Here is a 20,981-nt window from a genome sequence, read left to right on the forward strand (position 1 = left end):
TTGATGGTGTGTTCTAACTTCCAACATTTCTCACAGTGTGTTCTAACTTCCAACATTTATTACACTGTCGGAGTCAAATTTAAAAATAAATGTTTAGAAATTTAAAGATAAAATTATTTTAATTCCAATCTTAACTTTTCTCGTTTTATTTATTAAACTTTAGTCTATGAAATTTGCATAAAAACCTCCTATTAATTATTAATATTAGAATTATATGTTGCATTGATTAGAAATTTCGGTTGACACTTGGTGGATTTGTGTTTTATGTCATTCTTTAAAATGGTGTCTCATTTGAAAATAAGATTCATAAGGAATTTGTCGAATACAATAAAAAAAATTCAATAATAAGATGTGTGCATCTAGTAGGACTATATTGGAATATTACTAGTATAGTAGTCGAGGTCATTATGGTAATTAGACAAGGAAAAGTTGGATATAAAAAGAGGTGGAAGAGAAAGAAGAGACATATTTTTTACATATTGCACAGATGACCAAACGAAGATTTTTTTAGAATCCTAAATAATATTTAAGGACCAAAAAATGTGATTAGTACAAACTCCGTGCCGGGAGAATCTACCTTTTTTACGATAAATTCCTTAAATTGTGGGAAAAGTTGTTTGGTTCAAATATGTTGAGTGGTTTCAATGAAAAGACATAAAAATATGTATAGGAACAAAGTTGAAAAGTAACAAATTTTTTAAATATCTTGAAAATTGATCTTTCTCGAAAGACTATCGATATTGTATCATTTTTAACCAGTTAGAAAATATGTCCGACTTTCCTTTCATGTATTATATTTACATACTACCATTTTGACATTAGTAGGTTCATGTGATAGAAATTTGAAAGTCAAATTAATACAATAAACAAACTAGTCCTTCCCCTCAATTCTGTGTTAATCATCTTAACAAGAATCTCATTTCATTTTAAAACCCATGTTCAAGGCTAAAATTGAATATAAACCATAGTCAAGTCATTTGTACAAATATTTGCAACATTCCAGCCGCAACTCCAATACAATATCCAATCCAAGAAGATAAACATAATACTCGTTATTCTAAAACAAAAACAAAACTTATTTTAATAAGTAGGATAAAACAAAATGGATGTATGACACAATCAAAGTTTAAAATTTCAACATGTCGACCATCATTCCCATGTCCACGACGTCTCATCGAGACTACAAGCAAAGCGGCCATTTTGTAACTATCAAAAGAATGCAGCCCACCATCTTATATTAACACCATACTCATTATAACTATCAAAAGTGTATGAATTACACACAACCAGTGCAGAGCAGAGTCGGTTGAAAAACAATACTACAATAGCATCATTCTTCTTATTTTTATTTTTTTTATATCTGTGAGTGTCCGTGCCAGCTTGGACGTATCTCGACTAATCTCACGGAACAACCGACTGACACTACTACATTTGATTGCCAAGATCATTCTTCCTAATTTTGGTGGTTATGTAACAGTAAAAAGTCAGGTAAGGAAAATTTCCAATGAGTTACTTTCTGGCGAGAAGCTTCTTTGGAAGGTTATCCAGAGGGGTGGACTTGAGAAGGAAAAGTCTGGCTGCCCTCTCTTGCAAGGTCCCTCCACATTTTAACCCTCTAGCTTGCAGTTCACGTTTTAGCCTTTCCAATCCAACAACCTGTTGATAATTAAGCCAAAATTATTTACTATTTTATTATGAGAATTATAATGCTACAAAGACGTTAAAACCGTTGGGGGTATGGGAAAATTATAATTGGACTTGTTGAGCATACATACCTCCATTTCTGCAGCAGAACTAAAATCATCAAAATTCAGTGTTGCTTCTTCTGAATTGCATCTACTTGCAGCTGTTTCTTTGGGAGCACTCAACTTGGACACTGGAGAGCCATTTGGTTCAGGAAGTGTGGATAGATCTTCAATAGTTTCACCATTATTTGGACCTGATGTGTCTTGACGGTTTTCTGAGTTTACAATCGCAACCTCGTCAGCATCCTGTTTAACAGCCTCAATTTCTTGATCGGCAGAAATAGCAACAGCCTCTGCACAAGGTACATCTGCACCCTGAGTAGTATGGTTGTTCATTTCAACCACATCAATCCGTTCAGAATGAGGAGCTTTTTCACTAGAGCATCCAACTAATGCCATGATTTCCTGAATTGCCATGTCCTTTTCTTCCTCGGAACCGCTTTCGCACGAGGCCTCACCAGAAACATCGCCTTGTTTACCACAGCTAACAGAGTCTGAGCTCCCTTCAGTGTCCTTGTTTAAATCAGGTTTACAACCACTGTTCAAGATGACTGATTTCTTGCTTTCCTCTTCATTATCAGTGTTGTCCTCATCCGAACCATCACTGTCACTTTCACCCAATTTCCTCTTGCCCATCCTGGCAAACAAAAATAAATGGCACAAAGCTAATAAGAAAATACTCTGGTTAATATATGGGGAATGAATACATTTAAATTCTCCGGTTACTAAAAAATTCTTCAATACTTGACAAATAGAAGAGAGTGATGGTATTGCTACATTATCTCATTTTTCTAAATGTCTGAGAACCGCAATAAAATTTGTTTCCAAGGAACTTTTCAACTTGCATTATCCCAATTTATAATCTCTCTTTCCCATCCTCATAAACAAAAAATAACTCTAATATTTTAAAGAACATGCCTATTTTCAAATTTCTCTTTCAGTAAGGTAGTTCACTGCAAGGGAGGCAGGCTGTTTATCCGGGTAAATCTCAAGGGTCCGTCAAGACTTATTAGGACAATTCTTTTTGGTCCTTTTCAGTTATAGCTTCTTGGCAGTATTTTTGGCCAGATTTTATCCTTTGGTGGTTCAATGGAAAATATGTTCTTAGTTGGTTAGATCCATCTTCCATGTATAGGCTACCTTTTAATGACATGTTCCATTTATTTGTTGTTGAGCTTGGGGTTTGGATATTCTTTCTAATGCTGATTGTTAAACTTCTGGGGCTTATTTTACATATTTGTTCGCATCTTTCTTAATATGTAAGGCAATACGGGATCTTTGTATACTCCTCCTATAAGAAGTTGAAAACTTTGCAACTTTTTACTTTAATGAAAAGTTGCTCCCTCGTTAAAAAAATGAGGAAATTAAAGAACAAATAAATAAAATGTTGAAGATTATAGTCATCTCAGCTAAAGTTAACATTGTAGCCTTCACTTCTAAATGGAGCTTTTTAGTATGTAACTTTTCAGCATGGGTTATAAGGAGGAAGCTGATAGACTCCCTATTACTAAAGTTTATGTACGGAAGAAGAATTTAAGAAGGACGTAAGAATTAGGGGTAGTGTGCCTTGATGTTTCTTTTGAGTTGTTATGTGGGCCCAATAGAATATTTTTAGTTACAGGTACTGTTATATTGGGTGAGCGGAAGGGAGAGACGTTTTTTCTTTTATGCTTTTGATATCCTTTGTTTGGGACCCTTTTGAGCTTGTAGGAGAGAAGGGACCTCTCGAAAATCCCTCTGTTCTTGTGGTAATATTACATAAATAAGATTGGTCCTATCAGAAGCTACAATGGAAAGGAAAATTCATGGATCTTAATGAGCGAATGAAACGCTTATTATGGAATAGTCTCATAGATTATTTGAAGAAATCAGAGGTAATCTCTCTCCAAGACTGAACAGAAAGACAAAAAATTATAAGAAAACAAAAGAAAAAGAAAATGTCAACAACAGCGAACAATAGTTGCTACCATAGTTTGGCCTGATTGGTGAAACGAGGATAGCCCTCTTCACTATTTATATCCTAGACTCTCCACCTTTTCCCACCTGAAAGTTGATTACAGTTGGAAACTCATGGAACCCCTCTCCACCCAAACTTGAGATCTTGCCTTTTGAAGATAGTTTTTGGATAATGGAATTGGCTCCCCTACTTGTAATTCTCCTCACGGTTTATCTCACTGGTACCCCGGAAGTTTTATGTTGAACTTTTCGACACCACTGGTCTCTTCGTAGTCAGATCAATCTTCTTGGATTTTGTGAGACAAGACATTCCTCCTAATCAACCTTACATGAAAATTTGGCATGCTAAATACCCAAGAAAGGTAAACTTCTTTGCTTAATTATGAGTGTTAACATTCAAAACTCAGGAGGTCATGCAACAAATGAACCCGTCTGTAGCCCTATCTATCCCTTCCTGTTGTATTCTTTGCAAGGAAGTTTATATGAGAAGGGTCATTATTTACTCAAATGCCCCTTTGCAACTAGATTCCAAGATAACCTCCTCTGTGGCTACAATTGATTGGATCTTTCATAGCAAAAGCAAGATCTTTGGAGTGATCTTTCCTCGGCTTGGGGCTGGGCTCTCCTCCCCTTTCGAGTAATTTCGTACAAATGCAATCTATGAAATTATTGGTTTCATCCATAGTGGTTGTTGCTATGTAAAGATTGTTGCAAATTGCCACAAATTCAATGAAAATTTTTCAGAAATCACAATCTAGTAACGCCAGTTAGCAACCTAAAACATAATCGAACACAAGAAAGAAAAGCAATAGATAGATAAAATACTAACCAGATCTTGAACTTTGTGGGATCTGCTCCATTTGCTGTCATCAAGCCACAGCCACCCTTCCTTTTCCGATTAGCAGCGTTGATTACAGCATCTCTGACGGATTCCTCAACCTCGGCGACGCAACGAGCAGACTCCTCCCTGTACTTGTCGACGTAGATTTGAGCGGCAGAATCCCCAACCCCCTTCTTCCCAACCTTGGCTTTGTTCTTGAGAAACTGGTGGGCGATCTTCTCCAATCTCCTCTCCTCCTCCTCCGCCTTCCACTCCTCCAATCGCTTCTCGGCATTCACATGCCTCAGCCTTCTCCCACTCATATCCCTACACGCGTCGAAATTGTTCGTCTTCTTCTGCCCTGCTTTCGTTGCCGCCCCACGCAGCAGCGATCCGAATCCCCCCTTGCCTCCGACCAGCCGAAGCAGAAGATGAACAGTCGGAAATCTTCCGGAAGAACATGATATAACCGAATGGTCCTCGATCTGGCGAACACCGGTGACGAGACGCTGCTGATTTGGGGGAATTCCAGTGCTGTCGAAGAGACGGCGCTTGAGTTCATGGCCGTCTACCGAAGGGGATGTCAATTTCAGAGTTAGGGTTTTCCCGTCTAACAGCCTCATCAACAGGTTCGAAATCGGAGTCCCCTCCATTGTTGTACAGATCTTCAAATTCCAACAAACTTCAGACTCAAGACTCAGAGAGAATTCGAAAGAATTTCTAATTCTGTTGTAAATGAATTATTGTTAATCGCATGCCTATTTAATAATCTCAACTTCTATTATGATTACGATAATGATTTAATTTTTGTGATTTTGGAAAAGTTCAAAAATTGGATCTCTTCTTCAAAAAATTAATACAAATTTAGTTTTTAAAATGATTATTATTTTAAATTTCAAATTTCTATTTGGATTTCGTCTTATTTTTCACCTAAAATTTTGAATGAAAGGAAAAAAAAAACAAGAAAACATTAAGTTTAAAAGGATAAAAATTGACTCAAAATGATATTTAAATATAAAAATATGAATCAAATCTATTGGTGATGAAATATCTTATTAGATTTAAAACTAATTTATGAATTTATAATTTCTCATTTTTCTATCACTAAAATCTATTTTGTTGTTCATTTATTAATAGGTATAGGTTTAAATTTTCTAAATTATTTTCTTAATTTTCTTAGCATAAAGATTTTAAATTGTTGTGAAAATTAATCGAAGATAGAAATTTATAAACAGAGGGAATTAAAAAATTATAAAATTTTTAACATTCTAAAACTTTCATATTCTACCGTTAAATATAATTATATATAAATATTTAATTATATAATCAATTTATACCTATGAATACAAAACTTTTAACTTTTTGCATTCGATTTATTTAATCCATCGTATATCTATTACATTATCTCATATAACATTTTTAATAAAGTTTAGGTTGCATTCTAATATATCAATTAAAAATATATAAAGTATTTCTATATTTTAATTGCCAACAAAAACATTTATCTAAGTTAAACATATTATTATTTTAGTGGTTGAGAATAATGAAAAAAATATCATACTAATTTAATTTCATATTTATAATTATACTAATTATTTGAAAATTCTGTAACTTCGATTTTTTATATTACTTACCCTAAAAAGAATATTTAATGGATTTTGTGGACAAAATTGTAGAAAAAAACTTATATTTATATAACAATAGATGATAACAAGTTACCAAACATTAGGAATTCCATCATAAATTATAATTAAATGATTTAAAAAAAAACCGTAGGAAAAACCTTTTGCATTCAAATTTTTTGTGTTAAAAAATTATTATATTTTGATAATTGATTAATTTACTATTTATAATTTTATTAAAAAAATTAAGATATTGGTTACATGATCAATAAATTTATTATTTTTTTACCAAACATTTGAAATAAAAAATTACATTAATTATAAAAGAAAAATAAAAAAAACAATATAGTAACCAAAAAAATTCAATAACATTCAAATAAATTCTCACCTTGATAGACGAATAGTTTTATTAAGTTCATTACAAATAAATTCACTAAGTCTAGAGATTGAGGTATAGATTCAAAATATGTAACCTACATCGGTTAAAATTAATGGTTAATGTATAAGTAATTCATGAACAACACACCACAAATAAGATGGTTAAAATTAACACGTGCGGTGCACATGGAATTTATCATTTTATTACAATCTTGTGGTTGGAGGTATATATCAATTATCGTTGAGCTATGCATCTTTGACCTATTGTGCTTTTTATATATATATATATATATATATATATATATATATATATATATTAATTAGATTAATCCCAGTTTTCCTTTCCATCGTGTACTAACCATAAAAAAATTGTTTTAAATCGTATGATTTTGAAGCTTGATAGTTTACATTGTATCGATACTCTCAGTTATGGCAATAGCATTAAAGATGTTATGCTTTAGCGATAGCATCAAAGATTCATTGTATTTAAAAACTAACGCATTAAAACATTGTGATTGTATTTAATTAAATTGTAGATTATTCTGTAAACGAAAAAGTAAATATTTTTTTAAAGAATTAAAATATTTATAAAAAAAAAATTCCAACGGACGGGTAGGGATGATCCCTAGTCCTGCTCTGCCCCGCCTCGTTTTGTTGTCATCTCTAGTTCTCTTTCATTTTTTGTCAATAAAATATTTATAATCTCTCTAAATTGAATGTTAGAAGTATATGTGGATGATATATGGGTCAAGAGTCGAAAAATCCACTATTAGGACCTTAGTCTTGAGACGAGTGACATGGTTCGTATTGCACAAGTCGTTGTTAGAGTGATGAGGCTCACACACTCAAACGACCGAAGTAAGGTAAGTAGTATAACAACCTCGCCGAGGAGATTTGAATTTGAGTGTTAGGATTTTCCAGTCTAACAGTCTCTTTCCTTTTCTTTAAAATTGTTATCTATTTATTTTAGTTTTTAATTATAAATACAATTTAATACATAAAATATTATACTTTTCATCCATTTTTTCTAATAATATTGAAAATACAAACTAATAATATATATAATTCTCGAAAATAAAAAATACATAACCAATAAACTCGTAAAATTTTATCAATTTTAATTGGATATAACTTTTATCTTTTTTCGTTCATATTTTTTTCAATTTTCTTTAAAAGCTCAACCATGTAACCCCTAAAACTATTGTTTCGAAAAAGTTCCATATTCCTTTATATTTTCATTTTTTCTTTCGCAGCTAAAACTTTTCAACTTCACTAAAAACACTCTATAATAAATATATTAGGTAGGTTATACTAATTTTAACTTTAACTCTCCTCCCTCAAATCTCAACTTTTCATGTTTGATCTTTTGTATGGTCTCACAACTCCAAATATAATTATCAAATGCTATAATAGAAATATTTATTTGTTCAAATCAATCTAGTGGCTTCAAAGTTCCAAGTTTTTTCGTTCAAATTCTTTTTTTTTTAATTTATTTTATATTATTGATTGTTCAATATCTTAATATGTGAAATTTATTTAGATTTACTTAGAATATCAATATTTCTACAAGAAAATATGAATCTGTTTATGAAAAGCTTAAGAAAAATATAAAAACTGATTGTAACATATATGAACGTTTTACTTAGAATATATGTATGATGCATTCTTATTATAATATACATGACCTAAGAAGATGAGAAAATTTTATTCTAAATTAATTGATTTATTGGGAGAAAAATGTCCCATATCATTAGAAAAGTTTATTTATTTTTTCCAAAAGATGAAAATTATAGACATTTTTTTTAATATTCATTATACTAAAAATTTATCTAACGGTAAAAGCAATGATAGAGATAGGATAGTTTACTCAAAAGATTTTGATAAAGTTTATTGTTTTTGTTGTAAATTATTTAGTATTAAATCTAATACAGTTCAATTAAGGGATAGGGGAGTTAAAGATTAATTTGAGTTCTTGACTTCTCTAGTAACGAACAAATATTTAAAGGAATGCTTGGGTTGATTTACAAATTAGATTCTTAAAAGAATAAAACAATTGATAAATATATTAAATAATTAATTAATGAAGAAACAAAAGATTGGAATAAAGTATTCACAAAAATTATTGTTGTTCTTAAAAAAAATTGATATTGAGGTCTCTCTATTAAAGTTTTGCCAAGACCCCATATTATCTTGAGCCGCTCCGTCTCGATCGCCGGGTTTTCATGCTCCGCCAATAAGCCAATTGATGGGCCAACTCCAATTCTCTTGTACCGTCCGACCCGCAATGGTACTATCTCCAAACCCAAACTATTTTAGAAGAGAATATATCCTATCTACCCTAGGGTTTTGACATCTATAAATAAAGAGAAAAATCTCACAATCAAGGTACGCTACAAAACTCTACTCTTTGCTACGCTTCACATAAAAACTTCGATTCTGCTTTAAGCACCGGAGTGTGTGTAGTTAGCACCAAACCGGTGTGTAACCCTTATATTTTGCTGTCGAATCCCTTTTTTCTTTCTTGAAGATTGATTCAAATTTGGTAAATCCTCAAGGGCCAAAATTTCTGTAGCAACAACTTCAAATATTAATCATTCAAATTCTTAATTATATGAACATCACTTGAAAATGTATGTAACCAAACGTTAAAATAATTATATAAAAATCACTTGTTGATTTCCCTTGTTTACAAGACTAAAGAGAAACTAAATTGGTGTCATTTTCTATCGTTTTATACTCAGAAATCGTATTTTAAGCTTACTTAGTGTCCAAAACCTTTTGTTTGGAGTAATCTTAGGTTATACATGCATATAGGACATCTTTACATCGTTTAAAGTTGATTTCTAATGCAAATTGTGATTTTGTGCAGAAAAAATCTGAACCAGGCACCTGGCGCCTTGCGCAATTCCAAAAATGCCCTTAATGTGAAACACGAGTTTTAGTGAATTTAGAAGTCTATCTCAGTCCCTCCACGTGTCTTTCATGTAAGGAAGAAGGCTAATTCAACAACAAACCAACTTAAAGATGTTTTAAAAGGACGACTCCCCACGAAAGTCTCAACTTCCTAACCGACTTAAAGTCCCTAAAAATACACAGCATCTCCTTCACTTCATTCATCATCCTCAAGTGATTATTTTCAGCTTTAGACACTTTGTTCTTAGCTTAACACGTTTTTCCTTATTTCTTAAGTGTTGTTATTTTAAACTTTAGCCTACTTTCAAGTTCATTCTTTATTTTTTTTCAGCTTGTTACTTTTAAATTGTAAGTTTTTGATCTAATTAAGTTAAATCCAAGCAAGTTCGTTCATTTATTTCTCTCTCTCTACCTTCGAAGTTGTAATCACACAATCTTGTGGAATTGACTGAGTACTGCTCCCCAATCTTGAAATAGAACGAGTTAGGGTCATTCGGGTTGCAACTCCACCAATTTCAGCTTGTTTTAATTATATTATCCATCTTTTAATCATGTCTCTCAATTACATCAATGTTCAATTCTGTTTTTCCTCTAAAGTTATGAGTTAAATTTATTTCTCCAAGCCCGGTTATAGATAATTAGCTAAAGTTTTTGAAATCCAACAAGGCAAAAGGTGTTTTTCTCTTCTTTTATCACTTACGGTTCATTTACAAAGTTAAAACTTGATTTGGCCAATTAATTTTTCAACCAAACATCAATACTGAAAAGGTTGATACATTTTCCAACCTTTAATGATCTAACTTTGGAGAGAAGTACTTTAGACATAAAGATTTCGCTCTGGTAGCCTAGACTTAGGACCTCGACCTAAGGTTACAATTAATTTTTTATTAAATTAAGTTCAATTTTCTAATAGACATATTAAGAATGAGCTTTTATCTTCAAAATCACTTAGACATAAGAAGATGGCGAAGCAAAACTGATGAAAATTTTAGAGAGGCGTTTGTCCACTAGTTGGAAAAAGTTTGCATATTTTTAGCTAATTTGAAGTAACTGGGTTGGGTTTATTGCACCGAGTCTTAAAATACCAAAACCAACATTATCCTTGATATTTGTTACCCCAAATTCAATTACAATGTCGCCCAACATGATTTTCATTAAAAAGACTTCATTTGTCCATGTGGATCGATACCCGGAATACTCATTCTATTTTACTACTTATGATGGGTGTACACTTGCACTCTTTCGTTTATTTAAATCCGAAATCCCAAACACTTGTCATCAAAACTCATTTGCTAAAATCAGTTATTCTAAAATCATTCCCATGAAGAGATGTGAATCCCGAAGCAGAAGCGGACCGTTGTTAGTGAAATTTGGGAAACAAAATCCAAAAATTCAAGATGAAAATACAAAGGGAAACCATACCTTTGAGGAACTTTTCTTCAACGGTTTCCACCCGAACACCACCACCGTGTCTTTCTCGCTATCCTCTTGGGTCTCGAGAGCGTGCTTGTGGGAGCACCGATTTGGAATGTGAGGGAGAGATGAGGGAGAGAGCTTTTTCAAGAGAGAATGGAAGTTCTTACTTTCTGTTCCGTTCTGTTCTCCTGTGTTTTGTAGAACTGCAAAAGGAAGAAGAACAAAAAACAGTGACGTGGGGAGTTACCCCACGTCATTTAACTGCCCACTACCCTGCAACTTGCAGGGGAGTTAATTATTAATTTATATATTAATTAATAATAATAATTAATATATATATATATATATATATATTAACTTATTAATTCATGATATTAATTAATAAATATAATTAATTATTAATCCAATTAATAATATATATATAAATCAAATAAATAATTAACACTTAATTATTTATTATAAAATTAGAATCATATTCTAAAACATTCTCTCGCATGACCTATAGTTGTGATGTACATCTTATGCACATTATTTTTAACCTATAGTTTTAATATAAATCATATTCATATTAATTTTATTTGAATCTCATTCAAATAATTTCTCTCAAAATATATAGTTTTAATTTAAAATTAACTATATATTATAATGTATCAATATACATATAATCTCTTAAGAAAATTGAACAGTTCAAATTCTTCCAAAAACTTGATCCTCGTTTTACCCGTTATGAGCTAGCAAGAGAACTAATGGATCTATAGATCCGAAGTTCCAACGATATGAGATTAATCGATCAAACTCATTGACCGAGTTAATCAACATTCGTTAACTACGGGTCACTCCACTAAAGACCCGCAGTTGCACTCTTCTCACTGCAGAATGTTTTCGTGTCCATGGATATACGACCATAAATGACGAGTCAATCCTTCACGAGTGCTCGTAAATCAAGTTGTGTCAAATTATCGTTTTACCCCTAAGTTACATCTTACTCCTTAAATACCAATGCTCCTCTAATGAACAACCCGGTTATGGTCCGACCAATAACCGGAAGTCCCTCTCGGGCCAATGAGAGGGTGGGGCCCCTTGTTCAAGTCCCGGAGTCAGCATTTAAGGGAACACTCATCTACTACCCTAAAGTCGGAGAGAAGTGAATTCCATCTTGTGAAGTTATATTTCCAGCTCCCCACTCGGTCTCATCCCCAAAATGGTAAGAATATTGAGTGGGCAACTCAGACCACTCTCACCCATACAGATCAAAGGACGAGCCCTCACGGGCAGGAGTCCATAACTCACTCAGGATTGAGAATGAGTTGCCTGGTCATCCTAAGAAACAGCAATCTATTAGTTAACGGTGTTACATCTAAAGATTGGTTATTTCGTGGTCCGGTCTTATACAAACTCATTGTATAGGATACCCCCACTGGCATGTCTCCACACGAACGACCTGGATCGAGTCGTTTGTAACCTTTACAGAGTGGGCCGTATCCATAGTGTTGCCAGGATAAGGTACCCATCGGTACCTTATCCATATATTATAGACCCTTTATATTATTCACGAGACATTATCCACTTGTATATCAGAGTATATCAAATATATACCTCGTATATCAGGGGTATATCAAATATATACCCAATATATCAAATATATACCCAGTACATATACTGTCCGGTTACACTAAAATAACCTCGGATGTTTAGTTTATTGGATTTTGGACAATGGAATGCTATGAATTCAACAACAAATTTATTGAATAAAACTTTATTGAATATACATTTGTTTTTACACAAAATACAAACTACGAGTTTAGGGCAACACACCCAACAAACTCCCACTTGAACTAAACTCCAGTGGGGTGTACATTATCATAAAGCAAAGGGAAAATACAATAAACTAGTGCATACACTATACCCATTACATTTCTCCCACTTGCCCTAGACTAATCGTACAAAGCTCGTAGATCTAGACTTTCTAGATGGCCCTCAAACACTTTAGCCGTGAGTGCCTTCGTAAAAGGATCAGCAATATTGTGCTCCGAAGCAATCTTTGTGACTATCACATCTCCTCGTTGCACTATCTCCCGTATAAGGTAGTACTTCCTTTCGATGTGTTTGCCTCTCTTGTGGCTTCGAGATTCTTTAGAATTTGCCACCACAATAAAGTGTGATGGACAAGTTCATGTTTGGAACGCCTTCCAAATCTGTTAAGAACTTTCTAAGCCAAACTGCCTCTTTTGCTGCTTCACAAGCTGCAACATACTCAGCCTCCATGGTGGAGTCAGTCATGCATCCTTGTTTGAGGCTTCGCCAAACTACCGCTCCTCCGTTAAGAGTGAATACTGACCCCGACGTGGATTTCCTTGAATCCTTGTCTGTTTGGAAGTCAGAGTCAGTGTATCCTGTAAGGATCAAATCCTTAGCGCCATACACGAGCTTATACTCCCTCGTTCTCCTAAGATACTTGAGGATTCCCTTAACAGCAGTCCAGTGATCATATCCTAGGTTGGATTGGTACCTACTGACCATCCATAACGCATAACAAATGTCAGGCCTCGTGCACAGCATAACGTACATCAGGCTGCCCACTGCTGAAGCATAGGGTATAGGTCTCATATCCTCAACTTCTTGTGGTGTCTTAGGACATTGTTCCTTAGATAGATGAATTCCATGCCTGAAGGGTAATAAACATTTCTTGGAATTCTGCATCGAATATCGAACAAGCATCTTGTCGATATAAGTTGCTTGAGACAGGGCTAACGTTCTGTTCTTGCGATCCCTTAGAATTTGGATGCCAAGAACATACTGAGCTTCTCCCAAATCTTTCATTTGGAACTCAGTCGCTAGCCACTTCTTTATGTTAGTGAGGTATCCTACATCATTCCCAATGAGTAGGATATCATCCACGTATAACACTAAGAAGGCTACAGTGTTGTTGACGACCTTCTTGTATACACAAGGCTCATCAACGTTTTGGTCAAAACCATAAGATTTGATCGCAGTATCGAACCTTATGTTCCAAGATCGAGATGCTTGTTTCAGTCCATATATGGACTATTTAAGCTTGCAAACCTTTTGCTCTTGACCTTGAGCTATGAACCCTTCGGGTTGAGTCATATAAATACTTTCTTCAAGATTACCATTCAAAAAGCAGTCTTGACGTCCATTTGCCATATCTCATAGTCATAATATGTGGCAATGGACAAAAGTATTCTAATGGACTTAAGCATAGCTACAGGGGAGAAGGTTTCTTCATAGTCCACCCCTTCCCTTTGTGTGTAGCCTTTTGCCACAAGTCTCACCTTATAGGTCTGTATCTTTCCTTCGGTGTCTCGTTTTCTCTTATAGATCCATTTGCACCCTATGGGTTTTACCCCGTCAGGTTGATCTACAAGTTCCTAAACGGAATTGAAGTACATCGACTCTATTTCCATGTCCATTGCTTTGACCCATTTGTCCTTGTCAGTATCTTCCATTGCCTTTTTGTAGGTCAATGGATCCTCGACGCCGTCATCAGGTATGACAACTTGGATTTCAGTTAAACCCACGTAGCGGTCAGATTGTGACACAACTCTCCCACTACGTCGATGCAGCCTCAACACTTGAGGTGGATGTGACTGACGTGATGTACTGGCTTCATCAACAACTCTTGTTGTAGTGCCAGCTTGATCAACAACTCTTGTTGACGTGTTTGTAGCCTATTTGGAAATCTCGTTAATCACTACCTTACTTCGTGGTTTATGATCTCGAACATGGTCTTCTTCCAAGAAAGTAGCATTTGTCGATACAAACACTCTGTTTTCTTGAGGATCGAAGAATAGACCACCTCTCGTCTCTTTAGGGTAACCTACGAATAGGCATACTTTTGAACGAGGTTCCAATTTCTTTGGGTTAGTCATGAGCACATGTGCCGGGCATCCCCAAATGCGGAAGTGACGTAAACTAGCTTTACGACCCTTCCATAGTTCAAAAGGTGTTTCAGAAACACTTTTTGATGGAACTACGTTCAAAATATAAACCGCAGTCTCCACAGTGTAATCCCAAAACGAGTTAGGCAACTGAGCATAGCTCATCATTGATCGAACCATGTTCAACAGGGTTCGATCAATGATGAGCTATGCTCAGTTGCCTAACTCGTTTTGTTGTTGAGGTGTACCAGGGGCTGAGAGTTGGGACGTAATTCCATGTTCTATCATATAGTCCTAGAATCTCAAGTCCATATACTCTCTACCCTGATCTGATCGAAGTGTTTTAATGGTTTTACCTAATTGATTTTAAAGGGCTTCAGACTTATGTTGCATTAGGTATAAATAAAAATACCTTGAATAATCATCTATAAAAGAGATGAAGTATTCATACCCTCCTCGAGCTTTAACATTCATCGGACCACAAAGGTCTGAATGTATAAGTTCTAACGGCTCTTTGGCTCGATAACCTTTTCCAGTAAAATGTCTTTTAGTCATTTTGCCTTCAAGACAAGACTCACATGGTGGTAAAGAATCGTCTTCTAACTCACTTAGAATGCCATTCTTAACCAACCTCCCAATCCTATTGAGATTAATGTGACCTAATCTTAAGTGCCAAAGATAGGTATTTTCTTTTTGAGAAACTTTTTGCCTTTTATTTTGAGTTCTAGCATTTTTAAACAACTCGGTATTTAAAACTGCTTTAGTTATGGTTGGTCTTAGCACATACAAGTTGTTTTCAAGCAAAGCAGAACAAATATTAACACCATTTCTCAAAATGAACGCTTTATTCAAATTAAATGAAATGGAATACAAATGTTCTAACAAACAAGAAACTGAAATTAAGTTCCTTTTAATTTTAGGAACCACGTACACATTATCTAATAATATATACATATTCTTGTTTGTAAACAACTTGAGCTCCCCCATCGCCACAGCTGAGATGACCTCTCCTGTTCCGACTTTGAGAGTCATCTCTCCGGCGTGAAGTTGCCTCCAGGAACTAATTCCCTGAAATGAAGAACAAACGTGATTAGTGGCTCCTGAATCCAATATCCAGGCGGGGTCATCGTTCTCCACTAAACATATTTCCAAAACAAGTAAATCATATTTACCTTCGTTGGCTTTCTTCTTTTCGGCCAAGTACTTTGGGTAGTTGTGCTTCCAATGCCCGTCCATATTGCAGTGGAAACACTTTCCTTTCTCTGCAACCTTGGCCTTGCCTTTCTTGGCAGCGGCAGCAGCAGAGTCAGGTTTAGACCCCTTACCAGCAGCCTTTTTCTTCTTAAAAGTCTTACTTCCAGAAGAAGATGGCGCATACTTGGTTCTAGGGGACGAACCTCGGTTGAACCTTTTTGAGGTGGCAACGTTTGCCTCCCCTTCTTGTCCCTTACTTTTCATAAGAGACTGGTAGGTCTGCAGCTCATTTAAGAGCGTGGTAAGAGTGTACTCCAGCTTATTCATAACCGCATTGCTGCGGAATGGCAGGAAACTCTTCAGAAGAGATTCCAGAATGAAGCTGACCTGACTCTGCTCGTCTATGACGGCCCCGTTCGACTCAGCCACGTTGAAGTGGACCATTAGGTTGAGAACGTGTTCTCGCACTGAGGAACCCTCCTTCATGCGGGAGTTGTAAACGAACTTAAGGGCTTCATGTTGAGCCTGTGAGGACGGTTGTCCAAACATGCTCTGCAACGAGTCCATGATCTCCTTAGCGGTAACCGTGTCCTCGTGCTTCTTGGCAAGCACATCAGATATGCTCGCCAGGATGTAGACCTTGGCCTTGTCATTGGCCTTGATCCACCTCTCATAGGCGTTGCGCACCGCCACAGTGGCGTTAGGCGCAGGAGCTTGAGGACAATTCTCTTGCAAGACGAACCTAAGATCATCTCTCACGAGAATAGTGTTTAGATTTGATTTCCATTGTTTGTAATTCTCGCTGTTAAGTTTTTGAGCGGCTAGGAGTGCAATAATGGAAGCAGACATGCTGAAAGTAAAAACAACCTATATCAGTTTCATGCATTAGCCTTTAAACCCAATCAAATTTTAGCAAAAGTAATTAAGCACCCTAACAAAATTGTTTTGCAACGACGCTTCAGTGATTTAGAGCAACAGCTACCGTAGGGCTGACAGGTACTCCTTCACTGAATTGAGACTTTCTCAACTAAATTTTTACACCAGAATAACTCTTATTCCTATAAACTTTAGTCATCGTTTATTTGGTCAGGAAATTGCTAACTAACTTAACAACTCCCTATAAGTGTGACCCGTCACTTTCGGACCTCATAGATCCACCCCAATAATCCCGCCGTAGGGAAGGAAAATATTGGAGCAAAACCTAAGAGACCCTTATCCATTTCTGGAGTTTGCCTTAGTTTTGATTCCATACAATGAACCCTCAGTAGAGATAGTCGCTCCAGGACGACACGCAGGTTATGTATGAAACCTCACGGTGCAAACCAATGGCGGAGACCGCAGCATGTGTTGTCACACGTCCTTCTCCCACTTACTATGAATACTATTTCCATTCACCTCGATATTGAACCATGCAAACACCTTCGTAGGGAGGCCGCGCCCAGGGCGACACGAGGCCGAGCATGGAACTCACAGTGTGAATATAAAGGAGAACGTGTAGAGAGAGAAAAATATGTTATATATATTTTGTATTACATATTCTTTTTAGCTCCCAATTAGTATTCTAAGACTAGGGTATATTACTTAGATAAATCCCGGCTAAGTGAAAATAACTAAGTGATTTCTTAGTCGGCCCAATATAACTATTATATTGGTAGTTGTACAATAATGTTTTAGTTCATTAAACACTTTAATAAACCAACGACATTATTGCATGTATATAAAATATTGACTAATTCAACCCCAGGTTGGTTCTCAAGTAGTGGTGTTCCCTTACGGTCAGCTTAAATACCTCAACCTAGACAGAACCTTCCTTAGACAGGGTTCCCTTATAGGCAATATTTTATATTTAGTCTTTTATCATTTCATTTTAAACCTAGTTAAAATAAAATAAAAGACTACTCCCTACTCATATTAGAAGATATAACCTAAGGTCTAATTAATTTTAAACCCCTTTAAAATTAATTAACTTAGACCCTATGTTTGCATGCAATTCTTTATTATAGATTTTAATGTCTTTCTACCACATTTTATAACTCTTCTAAAATTTATGAAATTAAAACTATAATCATGCATTGTTAGCATACACTAATATAACGATTATATTAACTAAAGTAATGTCATGCTCAATGCAACTTTATTTTCATCTAATTAATACAACACTTATATTAATTATGAAAATAAAACATGCATTCATACATTATAACATTTATAACTATATGATGCATGACCATACATACATACTATATAACAAACATACAAATTATGCATGTAACCTATGGTGGGATTTTAAAACTATATGACATACAATATGCAATATGCTTTTAATTAAAATATACATTTATAATGCATAAAATAGTTAAATAGCAAAGTTGGAACGATTTTTTGGCACCCGAAGAAAGCAAAATAATACAAAAAAGAGAAAACGACTGCAACCGCCCTCGAACCGCGAATCGGAGCCACGGAAACGAGCCGAAAAACACCCGGGACAGCGTCTCGATGCCTAAAGGCAGCGACGCGGCGCCCAGGCACAACGCCATGGCGCTGCACAGCACCGTGGCGCTACAGTGCAGCGCCGTGGAGCTATGAGCTGTTCCTGCAGCGTCATGGCGCTGTTGCGTAGCACCACGGCACCATCTGCGCAGTCTGCTTTGTCTTCTTCTCTGTTTTCTGCAATTTTTCGCCAAATCCGACGCCACGAACAACTTTCGAGCGACCCGAACTTACAGACTCAATGCAGAAACAATATGCCTAAAACACCGGGCCCTTACACGATCAAATCAAGAAGAAAAACGCTATCTAAATGCCAAAAATCAGAAATTTTCCAAGCCGCAAACCCATATTTCGAAAATATAAAAACACCCACCATAAACATCGATTTTGCTCCAAAAAAATTAGAACAACAATCTGGCTCTGATACCAATTGAAGGGATATGAATCCTGGAGCGGAAGCGGACCGTTGTTTGTGAAATTTGGGAAACAAAATCCAAAAATTCAAGATGAAAATACAGAGGGAAACCATACCTTTGAAGAACTTTTCTTCAACGGTTTCCACCCGAACACCACCACCGTGTCTTCCTCGCAATCCTCTTGGGTCTCGAGAGCGTGCTTGTGGGAGCACCGATTTTGAATGTGAGGGAGAGATGAGGGAGAGAGCTTTTCCGAGAGAGAATGGGAGTTCTTACTTTCTGTTCTGTTCTCCTGTGTTTTGCAGAACTGCAAAAGGAAGAAGAACAAAAAACAATGACGTGGGGAGTTACCCCACGTCATTTAACTGTCCACTCCCCTGCAATTTTGTAGGGGGGTTAATTATTAATTTATATTTTAATTAATAATAATAATTAATATATATATATATATATATAAACTTATTAATTAATTATATTAATTAATAAATATAATTAATTATTAATCCAATTAATAATATATATATAAATCAAATGAATAATTAACACTTAATTATTTATTATAAAATTAGAATTATATTCTAAAACATTTCTCTCGCAGAACCTATAGTTGTAATGTACAAATTATGCACATTATTTTTAACCTATAGTTTTAATATGAATCATATTCATATTAATTTTATTTGAATCTCATTCAAATAATTTCTTTCATAATATATAGTTTTTATTTAGAATTAACTATATATTATAATGTATCAATATACATATAATCCCTTAAGAAATTTGAACAGTTCAAATTCTTCCAAAAACTTGATCATCGTTTTACTCGTTATGAGCTAGCAAGGGAACTAATGGATCTACAGATCCGAAGTTCCAACGATACGAGATTAATCGGTCAAACTCATTGACCGAGTTAATCAACATTCGTTAACTACAGGTCACTCGACTAAAGACCTGCAGTTGCACTCTTCTCACTGCAGAATGTTTTCGTGTCCATGGATATACGACCATAAATGACGAGTCAATCCTTCACGAGTGCTCGTAACTCAAGTTGGGTCAAATTACCGTTTTACCCCTAAGTTACATCTTACTCCTTAAATACCACTGCTCCTCTAATGAACAACCCGGTTATGGTCCGACCAATAACCGGAAGTCCCTCTCGGGCCAATGAGAGGGTGGGGCCCCTTGTTCAAGTTCCGGAGTCAGCATTTAAGGGAACACTCATCTACTCACCTAAAGTCGGAAAGAAGTGAATTTCATCTTGTGAAGTTATGTTCCCAGCTCCCCACTCGGTCTCGTCCCCAAAATGGTAGGAATATTGAGTGGGCAACTCGGGCCACTCTCACCCATATAGATCAAAGGACGAGCCCTCACGGGCAGGAGTCCATAACTCACTCAGGATTGAGAATGAGTTGCCTGGTCATCCTAAGAAACAACAATCTATTAGTTAACGGTGTTACATCTAAAGATTGACTATTTTGTGGTCCAGTCTTATACAAACTCATTGTATAGGATACCTCCACTCGCATGTCTCCACACGAATGACCTGGATCGAGTCGTCTGTAACCTTTACAGAGTGGGCCGTATCCATAGTGTTGCCAGGATAAGGTACCCAGCCTTATCCATATACTATAGACCCTTTATGTTATTCACGAGACATTATCCACTTGTATATCAGGGAATATCAAATATATACCTCGTATATCAGGGGTATATCAAATATATACCCAGTATATCAAATATATACCCAGTACATATACTGTTTCGGTTACACTAAAATAACCTCGGATGTTTAGTTTATTGGATTTTGGACAATGCAATGCTATAAATTCAACAAAAAATTTATTGAATAAAACTTTATTGAATATACATTTGTTTTTACACAAAATACAAAATACGAGTTTAGGGCAACACACCCAACATCCCAGACATGTGGTTATTGAACTACTTTTAGGCATTGTTTACCTACTAAGAATCTAATGAGAACGAATCGAATGAGGTTAATTGGAATGTGAATTGTTTTGATGCCCCATGAATTTTCTAAAATCGAAATAAGAAATTCGTTGATTTTTTTTACTAAATCTATATGGAATTGAAATAAGAATGAGATATCTAACAATTACTAGTGTTGACGA

At 35.3% G+C, this 20,981-nt stretch overlaps 1 protein-coding gene across 1 annotated transcript; it reads right to left on the reverse strand.

Moving 5' to 3' along the window:
• Positions 1 to 1,232: 1,232 nt before the first annotated feature.
• On the reverse strand, positions 1,233 to 5,271 carry LOC111023428 (uncharacterized). The gene is made up of 3 exons (XM_088126779.1): positions 4,531 to 5,271; positions 1,776 to 2,382; positions 1,233 to 1,656 (listed from the first exon to the last, which is right to left on the reverse strand). Exons 1-3 carry the CDS (start codon positions 5,172 to 5,174, stop codon positions 1,510 to 1,512), a joined length of 1,398 nt encoding a protein of 465 aa, XP_087982905.1. The 5' UTR covers positions 5,175 to 5,271; the 3' UTR covers positions 1,233 to 1,509.
• Positions 5,272 to 20,981: the final 15,710 nt, after the last annotated feature.

The sequence above is a fragment of the Momordica charantia genome (genome assembly GCF_013281855.1).
Source record: "Momordica charantia cultivar OHB3-1 chromosome 7 unlocalized genomic scaffold, Mcharantia_2.0 BLBB01000007.1, whole genome shotgun sequence".
NCBI classification, from domain to species: domain Eukaryota; kingdom Viridiplantae; phylum Streptophyta; class Magnoliopsida; order Cucurbitales; family Cucurbitaceae; genus Momordica; species Momordica charantia.